The sequence below is a fragment of the Neophocaena asiaeorientalis genome, unplaced genomic scaffold, assembly GCF_003031525.2.
Source record: "Neophocaena asiaeorientalis asiaeorientalis breed wild unplaced genomic scaffold, Neophocaena_asiaeorientalis_V1.1 scaffold14, whole genome shotgun sequence".
NCBI classification, from domain to species: Eukaryota; Metazoa; Chordata; class Mammalia; order Artiodactyla; family Phocoenidae; genus Neophocaena; species Neophocaena asiaeorientalis.
The window spans coordinates 2,317,874-2,341,580 of record NW_020175192.1 but is presented as its reverse complement, the minus strand read 5'-3'; the positions used below and the strand labels follow the sequence as shown (position 1 = coordinate 2,341,580).

The window sequence follows — 23,707 nt, the reverse complement described above, 5'->3', positions numbered from 1 at the left end:
TCTTTATTTTTCAAAAATACTCTACATAAACAGTCTATTCACTAATGGGTCTCTTAATCCAAAGAGTTTCACCTATGCAACAGGAATCCCCAGCATCAGCCTCATAAATTCTTAATTTCAAGAAAAGAGACAGAACTCAACTTGGCTTACACAGTGAGTTGGTGGCAAAGAAGGGAAAGACAAAAGAAAAATAAACACAATCCAAAGGAGCCTTTATGATCTACCCCTGCACTCTTCCAGTCTGTTCTTCTGCCATTATCTACACCCTATGTTCTTCACATTTCCCCCCATTTTCAAATCTTCACACTTCTGTTCCTTCTAATTATACGGGACCCCATTCCTTGTCATCCCGATAAACTCCTATACATTCTTAAGACCACCTCAAGTAGTATTTCCCCTCAATGAATCCTCCTCTGACCTCCCCAGAGAGAAAGAAGTACATACTTGCCTCCCATACTCCCCAAATTCCATGTATTCTATAATTAAACTTTCACATTAAGGAAATTATCTATTTACAAGTCTCTCCTGGCTAGAGAAGGAATCCTGTCATTTACCTTGGCTTCTCTAGCATCTGGCACATAAGTAGGTTCTGTGTCTGTACATTTGTATCTTGCTACGTGTTAACAAAGGATTAAGGCAGAAGCATTTAATAAATATTTCCTGAATTAATGAATATGTGTTTTATCACTTGAGAGAGGCTTGGTTTTTGTTTGTTGGTAAAATCCTAAACTCTTCTTCATAAATAAGACAGAAAATATTGATAAATAAACCAAGCTCATATGATACTGTTAGTCAAAGCAATGTGTTTATCTGCAAAACCAAAGCAGTTATCATGGGTTTGAAAAGAACACCAGCAAACTATGCACACGCACAAACCACATCTATTTGCAGATCAGATGGATAAATTGCTATTACTGCTTTACCCACAATATAATTAATCCTCTGTTTCTCATCCATGAACAAACTGTTTGTCCCATCTGAATATTCAACTTTACCTGCAGTGCTTGTTCTTGGATATCACGAAATAATTCCATATCTTTCTCTGTCATGACTTCCTGGCTCCCAAAAAGCCGTTCCTCACTTTCTTGTTTGCCGTCCCAGCCATCCTGATTGTCTGCACATTAAGAAAGGGCTCACGTTATTAATGCTACCTTCAGTTTAGTACATGAACTAGAACAAATTTCAAAAGTCTTAATATTATTTATATAAAAGAGAAGAGGATAACATTAAACTGACTCCCGGAAAGATACTAGTCAATAAACAATATGTACATATTATATCTTGCCTTATAATGAAAACCCTGAATTGACTTAAAGCTGCTTAAAAATACTAGCTAAATAACTAAACTTAAACTTCATTAAAAGAGATTATATTTCAGTATATACATACATACATATAAAAGTAGAACAGGGAAAAGGTCTAAGAAGTATGAAGTCTATTTTGAAATAACATGAATATAAAACTTTTAATATGAGTTTAACATGTCAACATGCAAATATTGCTTCTTCATTCTTTGGCAGTATGGATGAAGTTTATGTTATAGCAAGACATAATTTTTATCACTTCAGAGCAAAACAAGGAAATTTTGCTCCTTTTAAAATTCTCAATGATTCCGCAATCTTCATAAGGCCAATACATTCTTATCTCAACAAAAAGATGTATTTCAAATAGCTACTTTAACTGATGCCAAGTTACCAACTCCCCTCACATTCTGAGTACCCTTTTAAAGCACAAACTCCAAAGCCTGAGTATCACAGATGGTAATCCTCTGGGTAAGTATGACAAATTATAATAAGCATACACGAAATGATGCACCTTCCTCAAATGGGTAAAGAAATGAGTGAAAGGAGCATTGAGGGATTAAGTAGATCACTATCCTTTGCATTTGAAGATGACACTGATGTGGTCTCACTTCCTCTCTGTATGAGTATGGCTGAAAAAACCCCATTAGTGACAGACAGTTCTCTTTTAAAAATCAATTGCACATACAGTTACTCATTTAGTGTAAGAAGAAGAAGGACAAGGACTCACTCTTGACAATATTCCTAAACTGAAAAATACATATATAATCTGAAGATATTCTGTGCCTTTAATGCCCCCTAGTGCATGACACAGACGGATGCAGGCACAGATCTAGCACAGTATTCCGTAGCATTGTATCAGATGGTGCAGATTGCTTCTTAAACTCTACAATTCATAAAGAAAATGACAGAGCCAATTAAAGCAAAAGCTCATACCAATGCCTAAAGCTCAATACTGGTTCTCCATACACTTTAAACATTTGCTCTAATAATTTCTAACACTTTCCAGTAGATTCTTCTAATAATCCACCACCAGTGAAATGGTTAATTCAAAAATGTCTTTTATCACGATCTGCTTTAAGAGATTCCTTCCTAAATCCAACCTAAATGGCTTGCGTATTTTCTTAGATAAATGTACTCAGAGTGGAGCTTATCCACAGTCTACATGGCTGATAAAGATATGAAAAGTACTTAAATGCTTAAACTGTAGTTAGTTGATTGCCACTCAGGTGAAAAGCCAATCAATACAGCATAAAAGGGGGGACCTGACAAGGATGAGGATTTGTCTCTCCTGCAGTGGACCAATCAATCATTGATATAAGCAGGAATGATGAAGAAGTGAATACAATCACCAATGGGACACTGTGGGGAAGGAAATAAAAGTTAAGGAAGTCCTTGCAGCACATGAGACACTACAGATTCGGCCCTGTGATCCAAGAGCCCTTTCTAACTTTCTTCACAGGTTAGGCTCTCGCAACTCAACAGCGATAAGACCAGCTCTAATTATCTGGACAGCTCATCAAAATGTTCTCCTCTGACTTGAATTATCTGCTATACTTTTAACTCTTCTCCACAGATGTTTTCTACTTTGAAAACTAGGGACCTGAGCCTGACACATAAGCAAATGGTGTGAAGCTGTGGTTCTCTTTCTCTCTTTTTAAGTATAATCCATGAAAAATTACAACTGTATTTGCCAAGATATGAAGTAGAAAAATCAATGACCTCATCATATTTGCATATAATTTGGTCTTTCACTTATGCTCATACCATCAGCATTTTATTGGGTTGACCCAAAACTCCATTCAGGCTTGGAAAAACCCAAACGAACTTCTGGGCCAACCCAATATTTACCTATACTCTGCAATTTCCTTCCAGGAATAAAGTAAGCATCTTGATGTTCATCACATCATTTATTTTGTAATTTATGAAATATTACATAAAGTTATCCTTAAGTCAAGGTTATAACACCAAATTTCTGTAGGCAGATTCTTTGTGGTTCCACCCAAAAAGCATCTTCTTTTGTCTAAAACTCCTACTTGCCCATTCTCCAACTTCATCTCTAGCCTCTAAGTTCCTGCCACAGTTATCACCTGAGTATCACTTACATACATATCTTTAGCACATTCTTATAGTCCAAGACCAATTTTTAATAATCAAATATGAATCTACTCCAGATAACTATTGTTATTCCAAATAACACACTTCGGAACACTTTTTGTCTCTAAGTGAACAGCTTTTACCTGTGGGCCAATCTGAAGTGCTTGATTTTCTGTTGCCCTTTTTCCTGACTCTATATTGCTCAGAGTAGTCCACCACCTCCCCTCGAGGTTTCCGCCCATCAGGGGAAGGGGTAAAGAATTTGGTAAGGCCATCGATGAGCCCTTTGGTTTTCTTATTGAACTTCAAGGGGACGCTGCCGTCTCTGCAGAAGTCCAAGCCATCTATTTGCTCTAGATATCCGTCTTCTGATGACGATGCTGAATGGCTGGAGAGAGTGATTTTACGTTTCCGACCCCTTCCAGGGCCTGTTCGAACTTTGCTGAAGGGACCTTTTGACCTAAAGAATCAAACAGGGAAAAGGGAAACTATTAAAAAGAAATCTTTATATGGTTTCTATTTAATATATAACACACAGTAAATAACCTAAAACTATATTTTAAAAATCTATATTGTTAAGAATATTCCATAAACTGTAAATATTATATGACTAAAAAGTAATGTTATTAGAAACATGTATTTCTGGGAAGCCTTTTCATTTTATAGAGAAAAGAATCCTAGGCCAGGAGTCAGAGGGCATATCTGAGTCATAATTCTGCCACTTACTAGCTGCACATCTTGGACAAATCACATTCTCTTTAAACAACAGTGTCTTCATCTATACAATGAGAGTTGTACCAGAGAAAAACTAAGACCTTTCCAGGTATGAAGTCCAAGGATCTCTGCACCAACTCAGAGTTATACTCTTACCTCTAAACATAAGGATGGGTTACTCTCTGCAAGTCAGGAATCAAAAGATCTTTTTACAGGAAAGTTAAAGCTTGATTTAAGATTTAAAATATGAACTACAATACTGGTTCTATGTATTTCAAGCTGCTAACGCCCACTCATTTCAGCTATACCACCTTCGTCTTAAGTGTACAAAGGGTGGGTAAATTTTGTGAGAGGCTGACAGGCCTAAAGATAGTTTACATATCATCAAAGGTGAATTACTATAAAGATACTCCAAAGAAAAGAGAAAATTAGCTACTTAATCTTGCCCCACCTCCTCCAAACCTAGCCCAGTTTTCTAGTCCACAAGAGATAATTATATCCCTGATTTCTGCTAACAGATGAAAATTCACATTATTTTACTTCAGGACACAGAAATGGGACTTAGCTATGACCTCAATAGGAGAAGCTATCCAGCAATCTGTACATATAACAGAAATAAACTACTGAGATTACATCAAGAGAAGAATCTGTGAGATGCTTCAATAACGTAATTTTTTCTTCCTTGTTTTTTAGGTAAAAGAAGCAATCTAAGGTAACGGTTTAGAGCCAGACCTTGGGGCCAGCCTACTGGGGTTTTAATCTCAGTTGAACACTTACTATAAACTATGCAAGTTAATCGTTCTAGACTGCAGTTTCCTCCTTTGAAAAAGGAGAGTACCAGCAGTACCTACTTCACTGGGCTGGTGGGAGAATTAAATGATTTAACACATGTCAAGCACTTAGAACAGTGAGTGCCTTGGTACTTTATTAAGGGCTCAGTAAGAGCCATTATTATTACATAAAAGTGGCAGCTGTGACAACTGCGTGTCTTTTCGCAGAGCAAACAAGTGAACCCTGTGCTACAGAGAAGACCCTACGCTCTTCTCCCCTCACCTTGCCACAAGTACAACTTACACCGTGTTTTGTTTCTTTAACCTGTTTTTTGGACGTCCTATTGGATTAGCATAGCGCCGTTTTATCTGTGCCGCCTTCTTCTGTAGAAGTTTTCGTCCTTTTTTCCTAGGTCGACATATCTGACATATCCACATGCCTATAAAGAAAGAAAATTCCACATAAAAGCGTAATGGACATAAATACAATGAAAGAGTTCAGATACTCTAAGCCAGGAGTTCTTAACCTCTTTCAGGTCAAGGACTCTCATTTGAAAATCTGATAAAAGCCCCCCAGAAAAATAAACATGAAAACATACACACACAAAATTCTACAAACAACTGGAAGAGACTCACAAATATCCTGAAGGCCACACATGGCTGAAGTCCACTGATCCTCACTTTATACCCAGAACCCACATATGGGCTTCTAATTACTGTTCTGCAAGAAAAGAAGCCAGGTTCCCATAGAGGAATGGCTGAGTCCAGGACTGGAGCTGGGAAAATACAAGATAACCTGGAACAGCTTGTGGTGCCAGGAAATAAAGAAGAGCTCAACAGATGATGAAGGCATGTGAAAAGGACCCAGAAGCCAACGTGAAGGAACTCCCAACAGCCAGATCTGGGTCAATCCAGAAAAAAAGGAATAATCACAGCAATGGACTATAAGCCATAGAATAAAATAAAGATCCATGAGTCCATAATGATTTGAATAGCTGAATAAATAAATAAGTGGGAGAAAGGGATCACTCTTACTTTTTTTGGGGGGTGGGTTTTGTTGTTTTTACATGTCCATTTATTAAACAAGAACTCCTTCATGACAATTTAATACAGTATTTATTAACAAGTACTGTTGAGAAAATTATTTCCCCCTACATACAAAAGTACAGATTTGAACACTATGAAAACAATCAGGACAAGTACCATGAAAAATTGGTTCTTCAAAAGAAATAAAGGGGGAAAACTAAGGGCAGCACGAGGCTTTGTCTGCTGTCAGGGACAAACCAACAGGAGCAAAGGCTTTGGGGTCCCCAAGCCACTCCAAATGGATAGAGTCAAACCTGGGAGCCCGTGGGAGCCAGGTGGTGCCCACCCCAGGGCATCCATATCGGCTTCAGAAGCCAGGATGGGAGCTCTGACAGCAAAAACCAAAGTCTGACAAACAGGCATCACCTCTCAGATCATCCCACAGCTGGGGATCACTCTTTCTTATAGCAGAACTGCAGTTAGTAAATGTAGAAGAAATGATGGAAATAGAAAACTCATCACTATGTAGACAAACACCACAGTAAAAAGTGGTGCATGCACGAATCAATGACTGATGCTAAAGGAGATACAAAGCAGAAAAGGAGTAACTTTAAGGTGTCTGTCAAGTTTCTCCACTATAATCATGTGATCCAAGTTAACACCACTAGTAGTAAGACACACCAGTATAATATACCCCTGTTATGATACACTAAGAGGGCACAAGATCACTTCTCTAGTATTCTTGTCAAACTGCATAGCCTCAATCTAATCACGATAAAGCAAGAGACTAACCCAAAACGAAGGACTTTCTACAAAATACTTGGAGAGTATTCTTCAAAAGTGTCAAGGTCAGGAAAGACAAAATCTGAGGAACTGACTGGAAGAGAGTAAGGAAATATGACTACTAAATGTAATGTGACATCCTGGATTGGATTCTCAGGACCAGAAATTCAAATAAGGTCTTTAGATTAATCACATCAGATCAATGTTAGTTTCCTGGTTTCAATAACTGTAAGATGTTAACATTAGGGGAAGCTAGGTAAAGGATACAATGAGAACTCTCTATACTATTTGTACTACGTTTCTGTAAATCTAAAATTATTTCAAAATAAAATGTTGCCTGCTTTAAGCTTCCATAAAACTTTTGTAGGCATTAAATACACAGGAATGAAGTCCTAAGAAAATCTTTACTATCTTGAAGGATTCTCAGAAGGCCTTTTGTCCACATTTCAAGTAAATGGAAGAGGTAGGAAATGGGGGATACTTATTCTTCCAATACATATAAATGTAGGCTCTTCAAAAGGTGACAATCAATAGTGGCACAGAGGGACTCAAGTAAAATCCTAAAGTGGAATAACTTGGCTGTAACTAAGGTTGAGTCCCTTTCCATCAACAGGAAAAAGTTCTTCAGACACATCAAGTATCCCATAAGCATTTTACTTAAGAAACCTATAAATCACAAAATCCGAGTTGAAAATGGAATTTATGGTAAGACAAAGCAGGGAAGACTAATGATTTTTTTTTTTTAAGAAACTATAAGCATACGATAAGATGGAAATCCAACCAACAGGCAACAGTATCCCAACTAAATACCTTTCAAGGAACAGGAGTCAAAAGAATAGAATAACATTATTAAGCTGTATTCTTCTGATTTGGGCACCTGTTTGTTTGCAAAATGTTATAAAATTTTTAAGGTTTTCAATAAATCAGAGGCCCTAATAGCTTTAGGCCCCTCAAAAGTGATGAGCTGTGATATAATCAACATGACCTAATACAATTTCACTTCTTCCTTTCAAGAAATAGGTATTTCAAACTATTACATAAGGAGGCAAGTATTTTGCCCTCTAGCTATAGAGCTGGCAAAAAATTATAAATGAACACCTTCACCCTCCATGGATACTTAAATAATGAAAACAGAGGAAACTAATAATAAATCCACACCACATAAGAATGTTAGGATGCCTAAACAGAAAGACTATCCCCACCTTTAAGGTGACTGCTCGCTCTCTTCCTACTTATACAACACCAAATAGAAAGATGCAAACTATTCTCTCATCTTAACAAAGCAGATTAAAAAGCGCTTTCACTAACCTGCCCTTTTATATTGCCAGACTGATTTCAGAAAGTATGTCTTACCTTTTGGCATCCGGGTGAGTGGCGGATCACAACACTCCATGTGAAAACCTCGGTCACAGGAATCACAAAAGAGCATGTTATCCTAAAGGAGAGAAAGAGCAGTCCGGTTCAACCTTGTGAAACATGTCAGGATCATGACTTCATGAAACCTAGGAAGTTCCTTTCCGTAAAGAAGATGAGTTACCATAATAATGAAAGTTCCCTTAATTTGTATTAGTTGAGTAAACGGACAGCCTGAGTTAGCAAAAAGTTTTGCTTCATCCATCTTTAATAAAGAACTAAAGTTTCATTATTTTTAAGTTTATCCAGTAGCCAGATACAAGCTAACTTTAGTCTGTTTTAATAAAAGAAGAGAAATGGATGACTGTAATTAATATAACTGACCATCCCTTAATGAATAACTCCATATTACTCAAACAAATTTCACGAGTATTTCTTTAAAGTAGCTAGTCTCTCTGCAAACATAAAATTAAGGTGCTTTAGAAACTACCTACATATCATCCAAGTGTCAATGAGCAACTATTCTAAACTAATGATGGAGCTACTGAAGGAGCTACTGTTCTAAATTCTGCTGGACCAAGTGACTGAAAATAACCAACCAAACTTAGAGGAAAATGCCAGCTGTACATTCTACTTCTAAATGAAATATTCACATTGGAAGACGAAGATACTCACTGCATTTTTGCCTTGATCTCGACAGGAGCTGCACGTTTTACACTCGATGCACTGCCACCGTAAGGCCTTCACTCTAACCGTTAGCTCAGGGGAAAACTTTAAACAGGATGGATGACCTAATAAGGGGAAAGTTCGCAAACAAAACAACGAAGAATCATTTTGTAACTGTATTAAAGGAATGAGGTAGAAAAAGGCAATTTTCTTAAACCAAAACATCAAGGAAAACAAGAAGCCCCTGGAAGCTTGCCACACACACCTCATCGGGACTGGGCACTCAATTCAGTTTTATGCGTGCTAAATACATCACCCTCCCCAATTTGAAAATAAAAAACTTGACAAACTCCAAACTTTTATTAAGCCTGCATTAATTAAAGCACTATGTGTGTACACATGCTCCCATGCATATGAATACAAAACATACCTGGGCCGTTTCTGGAAGAGCAACACAAAAACTGTTTACAACTGTAACATCCTAGGATATAGAGCTATGAATATTTTGCAGGAAAAGGATTTTACATTTTACTTTATACCCTTCTGTGCTCTCATTTTAAAAACAATAACATGAGTTACTTTTATAACTAAAAAATATATTTTTTAAATGCCATCATTTAAAAGTGAGTTATGGGGCTTCCCTGGTAGCGCAGTGGTTGGGAGTCCGCCTGCCGATGCAGGGGACGCAGGTTCGTGCCCCGGTCCGGGAAGACCCCACATGCCGCGGAGCAGCTGGGCCCGTGAGCCATGGCCACTGAGTCTGCGCGTCCGGAGCCTGTGCTCCGCAACGAGCGAGACCACAACAGTGGGAGGCCCACGTACCGCAAAAAATAAATAAATAAATAAATAAATGTGAGTTATGCGCTCATGATTTAAGGCACTCAAGCTAAAATTAAAACCTAAGCAATATTTCTATTGTGATCAAAATTAATAGTAACAGAAAAAATGTTTCCTCTCCCGAAAATTAATATCAGTTTGATTCTCAAAAACTTAGGGTAGCCAATTTGCTCTTAACTCTGTAAAGATTTATCCCTTTCCTCTAAAAATTCATTATGTTTATTTTTCTTCAGTGAGAGAAAGGGTTGGTTAAATTATCTTCTCTCCTCTCTCTTCTATCCCTAAATAATTTTCTCTTTTAAGAGATAAGAAATTTATCATCAAAACATCACTAACATCCAAGGAAAATAGAAGAGGCGTAAAAACCTCACCCATAATCTCATCATCCTAGAATAGCAATTTTGTGTCCTACTCTTCCCTTTGTAAACTAACTAAAGCCCTTGCATGGTTTTAATTATAGAATATATATGGCTTTGATTTGCTTTTCTTCATTATTTTATTCAAGCAAACTTTATATTTACATTCCTTAAACTGATTATATTCCACTGACTTGACACACTATAACCTACCTGACCATTTCCCTGTTGCAAATATTTAGACAATTACCCGTAACAGTTATTAGATCACTAAAGTGAATTATTTCATGATGATAAGATTCTTTCCTTCTTTTAAGTTAATTCCTGAGAATAAATTCCTGAAAGAGGAGTTGGTGAGATGGAATAAACATTGTTATAGCTTGAGAGGTAGACTTGCTCTGCCAAAACATGCTTCAAATCCTATGATATAATACCCAGTGCCACCAGCAAAGCACAAATACTTCACCACAATTTTATCAGCTCCAGTTTGGGCTCTCTTATCTTTCGAGCTCTATAAAAGCTATAAAGTAACACTTCGCTGCTGCTTTGGTGTGCGCTCCTATTATTATTTGGGTAGAACGTTTTTCACACGCTCAACTCTTAAATTTCTCTGGTGTGAACTGCCTATTCATAGGCTCTGCCCCCAGACGTCACGTTTAGAAATGTAAGCATGCGCTCTATACTTTAGAGCTTTTGGCCCCTTGCCATATTTAATGCAATTATTTTTCTCAAACAGTTCTTGCTTTGAAAAATTTGGGGTATTTTAGTTCTCAATTTGAAAAATACCAAATTTCGTATACTTGACCATGTCCATACTTTCTTCCTTGATTATTCTGATAGCCAAGCTCCAAGCAGCCCTCCTGGCAACACCACCAGTTCACGCCCTTGTGTAGTTCTCTCCCACACCAAACAGGATACTGCTGAGATGACAGCATGACTTCTAAGGTAGGTATAAGAGATGCTGCCAATTCCACCTTGCTCTTTCTCTCAGATACCTGCTTGGGGGAATCAGCCGCCACCTGTGGACACTCATGCAGCCCTATGGGAAGGTCCACAGGGCAAAGAGCTGAGGCTTCCTGTCAACAGGCAGCATTAACTTGCCAGCCAGGTAAATGAGTCACCATGAAAGCCTTCAGATGACACAAGCACAGGACCTGTAATCTTAATTGCAACCTCATGAAAGATCCCAAATCAAAACCACCCAGATAAGCCACTCCCTAATTCCTGACCCAAAGAAACAACATGAAATAAACACTGTTTGTTGTTGCTTTTAGCTAAGTTTTGTAGTAATTTATTTCTATAGCAATGGTAACTAATAGTTATTTATCTTACTAGATTTTCAAAGTACGCTCTTCCCTATCTTACAGAAACTCCAAGACCACCTCAAATATAATGCTTCTTGGAAGGCAGGGCTACAATACAACCCTCTCCCTGCTCCCATTTCATTCCTACCTCACCTAAAGCAGATTCATTTTTATCTGTTTTATGTATTTGAGTTCTCATGAGATTTCTGAAGGGTTCCATTACTAAAATAGTTTGGAAATCACTGTATTGTATGACATATCACTATATTTTTGTCTAACCTTTTATGATTTTATGGTTTGTATTAACTGTGAAACCACCCAGAATTCATTTTGGTTTGTCGTATTATGCTGGATATGGTCACCACTACTCAAGATCTCTTCCCACCTCCTTCTAATGCCTTCTATACATAAAAACCGAAAAGCTGAAGACTATACTTCCCAGACTCTCTTGCAGTTAGGCTCTAGATACGAATTAAATTCTACCAATGGGATGTGTTTGAGTGATTTCTGAAAGGCAGTAATGAAGCAAAGACCATCTTCTTCCTGATACTGTTTTCTAATGAAAAGTTATGAAAACACCAGTGTCTACTCTCCACCTTCATAGCTATCCAGAAGCAGTTGTGACGATGGCCGAATTCAGTATTTCAGCACCAGCTACAGAACTCAACGGTTCTGCAGTACTTCCCACTTCCACCTCCTTCCAGATGGAGGCAGATGCAGTGGCTCCCTGGTGGGCCAGTTCTGCAACGTCCCAGGAATCAGTCCTTGAGGCCCAGTCCAGAGCTTGCCTCTTCAGCCCTTCCAACGATCTCACAAAAACCTGATTCTAGTATTAAATTCCTCTCCCCTTGAAGTATGTAGTGTGTTTTCTGCTTTCCGGACTAAATCCTATTTGTCACTGGTATAAAACACTGACTATTAAGCCAATGATTAAAGATACTGCAAAGCCTCTTTAAGTTCTTAAAATGCAGACCAAGACTATCTCTGGAATTGACAAATTAGGAGACTCTTTGCAAAACCTTTTTTAGAGCCCAGAGTTTCACACAGCTCACTAAATCGCAGTGTCAACGCTCTATTTCCCAATGTGACATATGTTAAGTTTCTATCAAGAAAAACAAATCTGTTATCATCCTGGTTCTATTCATGAAGCCTGAGGCATAAATCAAGAAAGGTAAGTAGTGATTATTAAAGAAACCAGCAATAACTTCTAACTGATTGCTGTGATTTGAACAGATGTTTGATAGTGAAATATAAAGACCAACAGAAAAAAATAAGTCTATGGAAAGCTTTTTATAAAAACAACAATAACAGCTGAGGCCTGATTTAACTTAACTGAATAAAACATTTCAACTATACATTTAAATCCCTCCCTCATCTAGAAGCTCATCTCAGGTACCTAAAACCAGAATCAAATTAAAATGTTCCTTTCTTAAGGACCAAGGGTACAAACTCCAGTCAAACATCCTCTCGCCTGAGGGCACCTGTCACAAGGACACAAGGGCTACATACCACTGTTGCCGCAGTCTGCACAGGAGATTAGTTCCTCTGGCTTCTTTTCTCGGTTTTGGTCTTTTGTACCAAGACAGAAACTACAGATGGGGATTGGTTCAGCAACTGGCTGTAAAGAAAAACACAATTCACTCAGGTACTGGGCTTTTTTTTAGTATAAATATAAAGACATTACAATTATAGTTGTAAATTCCTTCGAGAGTTACATATAACTTTAGGACAAATGTATCCCCCTCCTGAATTTCCAACAAAGTAGGTGAGTTTTTACCAAGCTGCTCTGGCTGGGCCTTTACAAACAGTCCCCATAGTGACAAGTTTGGTCCAAAAAATCATATCCCAATCATGTTGGTCACTTAGAAACTAAATGATACAGTGTGGATTAGGCAAAGCAAATCCATTACCTAAGATTGAAAACTTCAACTGAATTAAGCACAAGAAATCATAGTATCAGCCCTTAAAAGGCATGTGATGTAGGAGAAAATTAAGATGTTTAATAAGCATAATGAAAGGTAACAGTAAGTAGCTCTGTACAAATGGGAAAGATAAATTGCGACTGTGGTTTAGAGGAGAAGGGTTGAACGAGGAAGATAACACATATGAAGTGCCAGTACTTAATACATGTGTGCTATGGTATCTTAAGAAGCTTGTCCAAGGACAACAGATAGTAATTGTTAAAAGCAGGTTTAAACCCAGGTCTCTAGGTTCCTCCACAGCACTGGATGGAGAGAAAGGCAATACAGGTAGTATAAACAAGGTGAACTTCCGTTTGCAGTCTGCCAAAGCTAGTGCTTAAAGGATATGGCTTCCGTGATGAGTGGAGGGAGGAAGACTAGACCAGTTCTTTAAGATTGCCACTGAATGTCTTATAAAGAAGTTGGACTGTATCCTGAAGAAAAGACGAACAGGTTACTGAACCAAAAGATGATCAACTGTATTTTACAAAAATAATTCCAGTAGCAATAACAAAGACCAACTGGGGAAAACCTAAAGATAGGTAGAACAATTGTGATTGCAATAGTCTGGTGAAGACAAGATAAGAAGCTGAACCAAAGCTAAGGGAAAGGAATAGGAAAACATAGCTATGGACTCAGAAACCAGCTAGTTGTGGAAGTGATAGAATAAGAATTAAACATGACTAACTTAACTGAAAAGATGGGGATGCCATCAACTGTGAAAGGTGAGTCGTTTTAAAGAAGAAAACCAGGAGGAAAGCAAAGGGATGATGAATCTGATTTCAGGTGTGTTTAGTTGGAGGTACTCTCATTCACCTCTCAACTACATATGCTAAGCATTGTGCAGGACAGTGATACAAACCCCTCAAGATGCTTTTAGTCTACAGGGGAGAACAGATGTTTGCAGGTACTATGATAGGGAAACAAAGGAAGAAGTGACCAAGTAGGGAAAAGTGGTATCAGGGAAAGGCTTCACAGAGGTATCTGACAGGCAGGCATACCTGAAGGGGATGTTCAAAGAAAATATAGAATCATACAGAACTGGATTTGGGAGATGGGAGGAATGAGCTTAGTTTGGGACTTAATAAGGTTAAAATGCCTAAGAAACATCAAAGGGGCAATGCCCATGGATCTGGAGTTCAAGAGAAAAGGTGGTCTGGAAATAAAAATCTGGAAGTCACAGACAGTCAGCCCTCCATATCCGCAGGTTCCACATCCTTGAATTCAACCAACCGTGGATCCTAATCAGTTGAATCTGGAACCCCGGACCCTGTAGATACCTTGAGGGCTGACTGCACGTACAAAATGGCAGTAAGGCCATCAGAGTTGATGAGTTCTCCCATGGAGAATAGGTGGAAAGAAGAAAGCCAAGGTCAAAACATCAAAATTTAAGGGACTGGCAGAGGAAAAAGCCTGAAAAGGAAATAGACTAGTCAGAGAGTTGGATGGTACATCAACGTAAAAATGTCCAACACAAGCAAACTAACGGTACTGCTCAGCCAAGAGATGAAATTGAGAGATGAACAGCAGGAAGCTGTCTTAACAACTGTGCCTGTGGTAAAGACAACCACATCCTTTCTTTATAAAGAAATATGAAAAGGAACCAGGGACTAAAGTCGGGATAGACTTCATCCAGGAGTAGAAACTTGAAGTAACCTCTAAAGAAGGTAGAAGCAAGGTCATGAGGCTTAAGCTTTATGCTGTAGTCTCTAAGTACCACAAGAAGATTTTAACAGAGGAATGATATGAGTAAGATTTGAAGTTTAGAAAAGTCACTCTGTACGTGGTTGGAAATGGATGGGAAGGGATATGATCTATGATCCAGGCCCTGAGTACCAAGGGCCTGCATTAAGGCACTGATGAAAGCACTGGAGAAGAGACAAAAGAGGTATTTAAAGGTATAACTGGCAGGAACTGCTGGCTAACTGATTTGGGGTAGGAAACACAGTAAGAAGGACGCAAGACTAGAAAGACACCATTAAAGAAGTGAAGAGGCAAAGCCACAGAATGGAAGATATTAACTCACATTTAACCAACAAATGTTCATATCCAGTACTGTATATACAAAGAACTCTTACATGTCAATAAGGAAAAGACAGACAGAAGACTTCAACAGGTACTTTACAACAGAAAATACATATGTAATATACAAGTAGCCAATAAACAGAAGAAAAGATGCTCAACCTCACTAGCCATCAAGGAAGCAGATCTTCAAGGATGGCTAAAATTATGAAGACTGGCAATAATAAGTATTGGTAAGAAAATGGAACAAAAGAAACTCTCTTACCCTGCTGATAGGAATATAAATTGACAAAACCACTCTGAAAACTACTAAAAATAAACACAGCATACCATATGATCCTGCACTTCCACTCCTGGCTATATACCCAAACGAAGTACATACACACAATATATAATAAAATATATACACAAAACGAGCAGAGCAGCATTATTCATAACACCAAAATCTACTCAAATAAAAACTACCCAAATAACTATCAATGAATGGTTACACAAATAAATTATGCTATATCCTACTACAGTAGAACATTAAACAGTAATGAAAACAAGTTACAGTCAACAACATATCGCAAACAACAGCAAATGAAAGAATAGACCCAGAAGAATACATAATATATCATTTTATTTATATAAAGTTCAAAAACAGTTCTATATTATTGTAAGTCAGGATAGTGATTATACCTTTAGGGAGAAAGAAAGAGGTAATGAATTGGAGAGGGACTTCTGAGGTATAAATAATGTTACTTTTCTTGACCTGGACGATGGTTTCATGGATCTTAATTAGGAATTAAGGCATACACTTACAATCTGTGTACTTTTCTGAATTTATATTTTAATTAGAAAGTTAAATTTAATTATGAACATCTATTGAGGAGGACTGTGGTACCTCTGGAATATTCTGAAAGAAATACCGATGGTGATTTAGACAGTGAAGTTTGGGACTTAGAAAAGAGGCTAGAGATAGATTCAAAAGACATGAGCGTGCAGGTGATAACTGACAATGCCCAGTGAGAGGGTGGAGGTAAGTGGAGTAGGTGGAAGGGGTAGACAGTAAAGGGAGGGGAGTGGAGAAGTGAGACAAAGTCGGGATAGAAGAGCAGCAACATTTAGAAGCATCAGAGGAAAAGCAGGCCAGAAAGGACCAAGACAAAACAGAACCAAGAGAAGTGATGACACAAGAATTTCAAGAAGCAGAGAGCAATCAAAAATCAATGTTGGGAAGATAAAGTAACTACTGGATTCTACAACTGAGAAATAGCTGGAGACCTCACTAAGACAGCCCTTCTCAGTGACAGGATAAGAACTGAAGTCATAGGAACCAACAAGCTGCCATGCAGGGACAGAGAGTAGACAGGAGACAGCTAAAAGGAAATGACAAAGGGTTTTGATGTGTTCTAGTTATTTCAAATGAGAAAGACTAAACCTATTTAAATGTGCAAGAGAAGACACACATGGTCCAAGAGATTCAAGAAACAAGAAATAACAGGAACATATTATGTAGTAAGGATTAGGCTACACTGTTCAATATGGCAGGCACTACAACATGTGGCTATTTAAATTTAAAATAAAACTAATTTAATCCCTCAGTCATACCAGCTACGTTTAAATTGCCCAAGAGTCACATGTGGCTACTGACTACAGTTTTGGACAGCAAAAATATAGAACTATTTCATCATTACACAAAGTTCTATTGGAAAACACTGGCTTAGAAAAGAGGATGGATTTGTAAGCACAGGTAAAGGGACTGGCCTTCGCAGACAGAATGGTGTAGATGCATACTGCTTGTAGGTGGGATGGTGGGAACAGGGAAAAGTCGAGGATGTTCACTTTCAATAGCCTCATTATTTCTGGAAAATAGGAAATAAAATCACCTGCTACAAGTGGGACAGCGATTGGCTGGACAGACCATGAGAAAGTGATAACTGACAGAGAAAACTGAGAGGTGAGACTGGCTGGGTTTAAGAACAGAGATAACAGCAACAACAGAAAAACCTCTATCAAAACGGAAATGGACACACATTCCTCAGGCAAGACAGAATCAGCAAAGTATGTATTAACATAGAATAAATTTGAAATACAGAAGAGAAAAGCTGATGAAATCCCTGCAAAGTGGCCTCTATATTTTCACTAAAATAGAAGGCTATGTTTTTGCTTAGAGAAGTAGATAGGTATGGGTTTGGGCATTCACAGAGCAGAAAAGTCTGAAAATCTGTGTGGAAAGTGACAGGGAATCACTTCGTGATGGAAAATAAAACTGTCAATCAGCCCTAACCACAAAGCTAAGATAGGAGAGAATCAATGTGTAGTATTTCCAATCAAGAAGGTTGTACAACTTTCCTTAACACCTCTGAAGCCTTGGACTCACAAAATCAGAGAACTGTAGATAGACAAGATAAGCTAAAGGGTGGGAATTCCCCAGAATGCAAATGCAAATATTTCTACAATAGTGGGCCACAAAGTTAAGGCTGGACATCATAAGCAGAACACGGCCTGACAAACTGAAAGCCTGAGTTAAGGACCAACAGGAATCCTGATCAAATGGAAATAAAGGTCCAGTAGAAAGTAAAAGAAACAGAAAAGTAGAAAAACTAAAGATTCTGGTTTAGCAGAGGAGTGTTAGAGTTTCTGATTTCCTACGTATGAAGTTCTTGCTAATAAAGAAAACCCCAGATGGCAAATGTGCATGAATTCTTTAACATTTAGTAAACACTATTCTAGACAATTGAGGATACAATGGTGAGAAAGACAAAGCTCCCACTTTCAAAGAGTTTTACATTCCAGTTGAAAGCAGAAGAAAGTAAAGCTGAAGACAATAAAAGAAGTCAAAAAGCTGGGAAAGCATGATCTTAGAAGAATCATATACATGTGTTCAACTAAGTGAAAATGATGACTGTGCCCAAGATAGGAAAGTTTTGCAAAAACTTTTTTAAGTTTTAGAGAAAAGAATATTGGTAAATGACAGCTCTCCCCACCCGCCGCCCGCACGCACACACAATCAGAGCTCATGGTGGGAAGAACTTCATGTCAGAACTTGTTCCATAAGAGAACAGCAATCATCTGAGAAGTGGTAAAGATCAAGGACTGTGTATCAACTCGTCTTCTTGGGTCTCTCCCTACCCACCCTCTTTTTAAAATATGGATAAGAGTATGGAAAAGTAGCTCCACTAGGAAGAGATGGACACAGTCCAATGTAAGGATCTGCTACTGGCAGACTAGTGGTTCCACTTTCACATGAAGTGCAGTGTATCACTTCAGCAGTCTGGCTAAAAAAGAAACAAAGCTGGGTTCAGATAAAGAATCCTGTATAACCTGCAATCGTGGAGCTGGAGAAACCTATGTTACAATACGAAGCTACAGGGCAGAGCAAGAACAGTATCGCAACTCAAATTTAGTTAGCATAATTTACAGATATTAAGTTAATCTGCTGCTACTTCTGAGGCATAGATTAGATCATACTTAAGGAAGCAAACATGCAAGGATGAAGAAAAGAGGAAGTCTGAAAAACAAATTGCTCTTCTTCAGTATAGGAAATATAGTCTTAAAAAAGTAAAACTATGCAGTAATCTGTGTCTTCAAGCATATATCTTTGTCATCTAGAACCAGACAATAAAGTTCTTAATGGCAGAAATGTTATTTAAAATCATACCTAAGAAATCTTTACCAAAACTATCCCCATATGTTCCTGTATGTTCCCTGTAATATTTCTGCCGTTAATATTTTTAATATATGATCACTGCTCCATATTACTAGATTTTGTCTACCTCAAACAAAATAACTGAGTTCATTCAAGTCTTTCATTAAAGTTGGGGGAAAGGGGTGGGCAGTGATTTAGACATACTGGCTGCATGGTTAACTTGGAGCTGTGCAGGCAGTGTAACTCAGTTATTCTGGTACTTATCAAACAACAACAGTCTTAGACCTTGCCTACTCCCTACACAAAACAATTTGATTATTATCAGCAATAAAAAGTTTAAACAGTATTGGTATTTACAGTGTGAAAATAAGACAGGCTGGAAAGCAATTTGTTAAGTCAATTAAAGACATTGGTCCAAACAGACCCAAATTTTATACAGACACTTTTCAGTAACACATGGCAGTACAGCCATAATTTCCTTGAACTAAACACTGTACAATGAATATGTTTATTCTTTGACATCATAGGACCAAGCATAAAAATAATAAATATTTCAGCTACCAAAACAAAATTGAATCCATAAAGAAATACTATTACCAACAGTGATCGTGATATTTTAACTAACTGATAATTTCAGGGGTTTAAAAAAATTATTTTCAGGGCATTTTTTAAGTGCAGTTTGGGAAAGAGTAACAGTACTTTGAGGATGAGTCATTTTAGCTGATGAACTAGAAGCAAAAAAGTGGTTTAAATAAATCATCTAGGTTACAAAATAAATCTGAGGTTTTCTGTGTTGATCAAATAGAACTGCTCACCAGTTAACTGTGTGATTTGTTTTAGCATATGCCTAACCATATCGTGAAGTGCGTAAAAACTTACAACTCCAGATCATTCTCATTCCCGAAATATCACTGAGCATGAAAATCAATGAGAAAAGCTAACACTACATTGTGTTCACTGTAAGATTTGAACCTGAAATGTACTGGGGTAGTGATATTCATAACATTTTCCAAGTAAAACTCTACCAGCTGATTTCAATTATCCTGTATCACAAAGATAAAATAAGAACCATTGATAATCCATGAGTAAAGTCTTTTAAAATATGTATAGAGATACACAATATGCAATATAATCACTTGTTCCCAGAACTGTCCAAACGTAGTCCTTATATCTGACTGTTCTCATATCTATATAAAGTAAACCTACTCCTACAGCTAACAAAACAAGAAGAAAAATTGTAGCAAATGACTTTACACACCATTGAACACAGAAGCCAGAGTGAGCCTGTTAGAAGGTAAATCAGAGCAGTCGCTTGGTGCCCCAAACTCTCCATCCAGCCCAAGCACTTCCAGCTTAAAGGCCCCATGTGATCTGTACCCCCGCACACAAGCCCACAGTGGCCTCTCTGACCTAGTCCTTATTGCTCTCTCCCTCTCACTTTCTACTCCAGCCCCCTTGCTTGCTCTTTCTTTACAAGTCAACTGTTCCAGGCCTTTGCATTTGCTTTCCTTCTATCTGGAATGCTCTTCCCTAGATCCTTCCGATCTCTACACAAAAGTCACCTTCTCAGTAAGGCTTTCTGTGGCCACTCCAACACTTCAAAGCAACTCACCAGCTACAATAATTCATAAACCCCTGCCTTGCTTTATTTTTTCTTCTTAACCCTCTTCACTAATTAAAATATTGTGTGTATGTGTATCTTATCATTTGTCGCCCACTAAATGTAAACTCCATGAAGGCTCTGACTTCTGTTTGTTGAGGACTGTATTCCTAGTACTAAGAACAGTGCCTAGCATGTAATATGCATTTGAGAAGTGTTCAATACATTAATCGAAGTACCTTGAAAAACTGGTAATAATAAGAAAAACAGTATCTCAGAAAGAACTATGAGTTGGTTATGAGCCTGATAAAGCTATGCACAGCTCAATAATAATCTTAATAATATAAAAATGCTCTACTGTTTCAAAGTAATCTCACCAAGTGATTTCATGGCCTCAATAACTAAGTAAGATTTCGCTCACAGCAACCTACTGTCATTCAACTTCTCAAAAGTAGGGGGAGATTTGTGGCAGGAGGCACTTAAATTGTACCCTGTGTCATGGGTTGCCCTAGGCTGCCTTAAGCACCACGTTGAGATCTCCACAATAATCACTGGATGGCAGCACTGAGCCAAATACGGTAGATGCTCCCATTAGTAGACAGATGGTTGAGTAGCATTCTGACTTGAGTTTTTGGAAATAACTTTGATTAAAAAAAGAACAGCAAAAATTTTGCCCAATGATCTCTATTACATGCAGCTACGCCATGAAAGAAAATAAATTTTGGACACAATCATTTAGACAATCTTAAATATAATGACATTTTCTAAATGCTGAGCTACATCATCTGAGATATTCCCATCTTTATTAAAGTCCAATTTTAATTTTTCCCAGACTTGACGTTAATTTTTTAATCCACTATATACCTGTCACTGTCTTCATCTTCTAATACCTTCTGATGACCTCAAATCCACCTTTATGTTGTCTCTGTTCTTAAACACTGACATAAAGGATAATCAAGAATCTGTTTTGTTGCAATTATTTCTTTCAAGACTGACCTGAATGATAAATTCTGGAATTGTGACCACCAGAATTTTCAAGGAAAAAAACCCTGCACTTAGACTTATGATTTCAGAAACCTCTAAGAGATCCTGTCACAGACTATCAGGCAATAAAGATTTGTGACTTCTTAAAAGCTACAAATTCTCGTTTTATGACCACTAGAAATGATTGAGACAAGTTAGCAGAGCCAATGTTAAGAGTATGAAAGAAGTACGTAATTCATATAAGACTCCCTATAATACTCAAACATGCACTAAGCAATAATAATGGTCATATCGTTCTTAGACTTAAATACGAAATATCTATAAAGCACTATAAAAACATTATATAAAAAACTTTAAAAAAACTTTTTCAACTATAATTGTTGCAACTCATTTTTTAAAAAATCAAGTGGCAAACCACAAAAAGGAAAAATATTGTATGATTCTACTTATATGGGGATTCTACTTATATGGAGTGGTTAAATTCATACAGAAAGTAGAATAGAAGTTACCAGAAGCTGGGAAGAAGGGGAGAATGGGGAGTCACTGTTTAATGAGTACATACAGATGATGAAAAAGTTCTGGAAATGGATAGTGGTGATGGCTTTAAAACACTGTGAAGGGAATTCCCTGGTGGCGCAGTGGTTAAGAATCCGCCTGCCAATTCAGGGGACACGGGTTCACGCCCTGGTCCAGGAAGATCCCGCATGCCACAGAGCAACTAAGCCCGTGCGCCACAACTACTGAGCCTGCACTCTAGAGCCCGTGAACCACAACTACTGAGCCCACATGCCCCAACTACTGAAGCCCACGTGCCTAGAGCCCGTGCTCCACAACAAGAGAAGCCACCACAATGAGAAGCCCACGCCGCAACAAAGAGCAGCCCCCGCTCGCTGCAACTAAAGAAAGCCCGTGAGCAGCAACAAAGACCCAACGCAGCCATAAATAAATATTTTTTAAAATAAAACACTGTTAATATACTCAATGCCACTGAATTGTACACTAAAAAATGTTTAAAATAAATTTTATGTAAATTTTACAATAAAAAAATTAAGTGCTATGATTTTTCATATTCTCACAAGTCAGATGATTGAAGTAATAAGGTCAAAATTGATAAAGGTGAGAAGCAACTACTATAATTTGTCCTTATCTTGAAAACCTGTATCTTTTAACTGTTCCTGTGGAACCCCTTATTATGTTAACTTTGAGTGCAGTAATTAAGACTTAGAAATATAGTTTTAACTCTCCCCAAAATGAAAACGTCTTTAATTACTAATAACAAATTATGGTTATTAAATTTAACCATTAGGCATTTTTATTCTCACTGTACCTACACCGAAGTTGGTTACCTTTTAATCCAATTACATAAAAATAGCTCACCCTTATGCCTTAACAATTTTCTTGTAAAACAAGTCTAAGAATAAGTCTATCAATCAAGCACCAGTCTCAAGCTGAAACCTCTTTCTGACCACTGTGTGATCCAGCCAGTTTCTGAACCACCATAAGCTCCTCTCAAATCTACCCACTGAACTTCTCTTCCTTACATTTAACTTTTCCTAAAACCACAGCCCTCACCTACCTCTTTGAATTTTTCTAGTGGTTCAGATCTATTTGTTTATCCTGTTTCTTCTACTGCAATTATAATCAAGTAAAATAAATTTAACTGCAAATTAACTTTCTTCAATGGATATTTATTTCACACAACTTGAAATTTAAATAACTTTCAGCAGAGATATCATTTATTAGTTGATAATATCTACTGCTGAAGTACTGTTATGTATAATAAACCTTAAAAAATGGCTCTAATACTTATATAATAAGTATATATATATACTTATATAATACTGTATACTTATATATACTTATATAATAAGTACCCAAAGTATATATAAGTATACTTATATATACTTATATAATAAGTACCCAAAGGATAAAGAGGAGGTAAGTCTTAGCTTAGAAAAGACGAAAACTGAACTGTTCTTAGGTATGGTATAGTGAAGGAAACCAAAATGTTGTTCAGTGACAGAGCACATGGAAAGCAAATACTGCTACCTTTTCAAAATACTATCCAAAGCATAAGAAGTCTGGTAAATACTACTGTTTGGTAAGCACTGTAATGTAACATAAAAATTTGAGAAGACAAAAAAAGAATCAGGACTCACATTTTTAAAGCACTTATAAATGTCAGTAAATACAAAAAATCCACACAAAATAATTAGAAACCAATTAAATTGGTTTCACTTTTCACATTAACCACTTACACACACACACACACACACACACACACACACACACACACACA

The 23,707-nt window shown here is 37.5% G+C and overlaps 1 protein-coding gene across 1 annotated transcript in view; it reads right to left on the bottom strand.

The window, feature by feature from the left end:
- KAT6A (lysine acetyltransferase 6A) overlaps positions 1-23,707 on the bottom strand; it is a 107,321-nt gene that overhangs the window by 40,341 nt on the left and 43,273 nt on the right. The window contains 6 exon segments of the mRNA XM_024765119.1: positions 996-1,114; positions 3,542-3,858; positions 5,187-5,322; positions 8,045-8,126; positions 8,720-8,835; positions 12,717-12,825. Of these exon segments, the coding sequence (XP_024620887.1) occupies positions 996-1,114; positions 3,542-3,858; positions 5,187-5,322; positions 8,045-8,126; positions 8,720-8,835; positions 12,717-12,825 (879 nt within the window).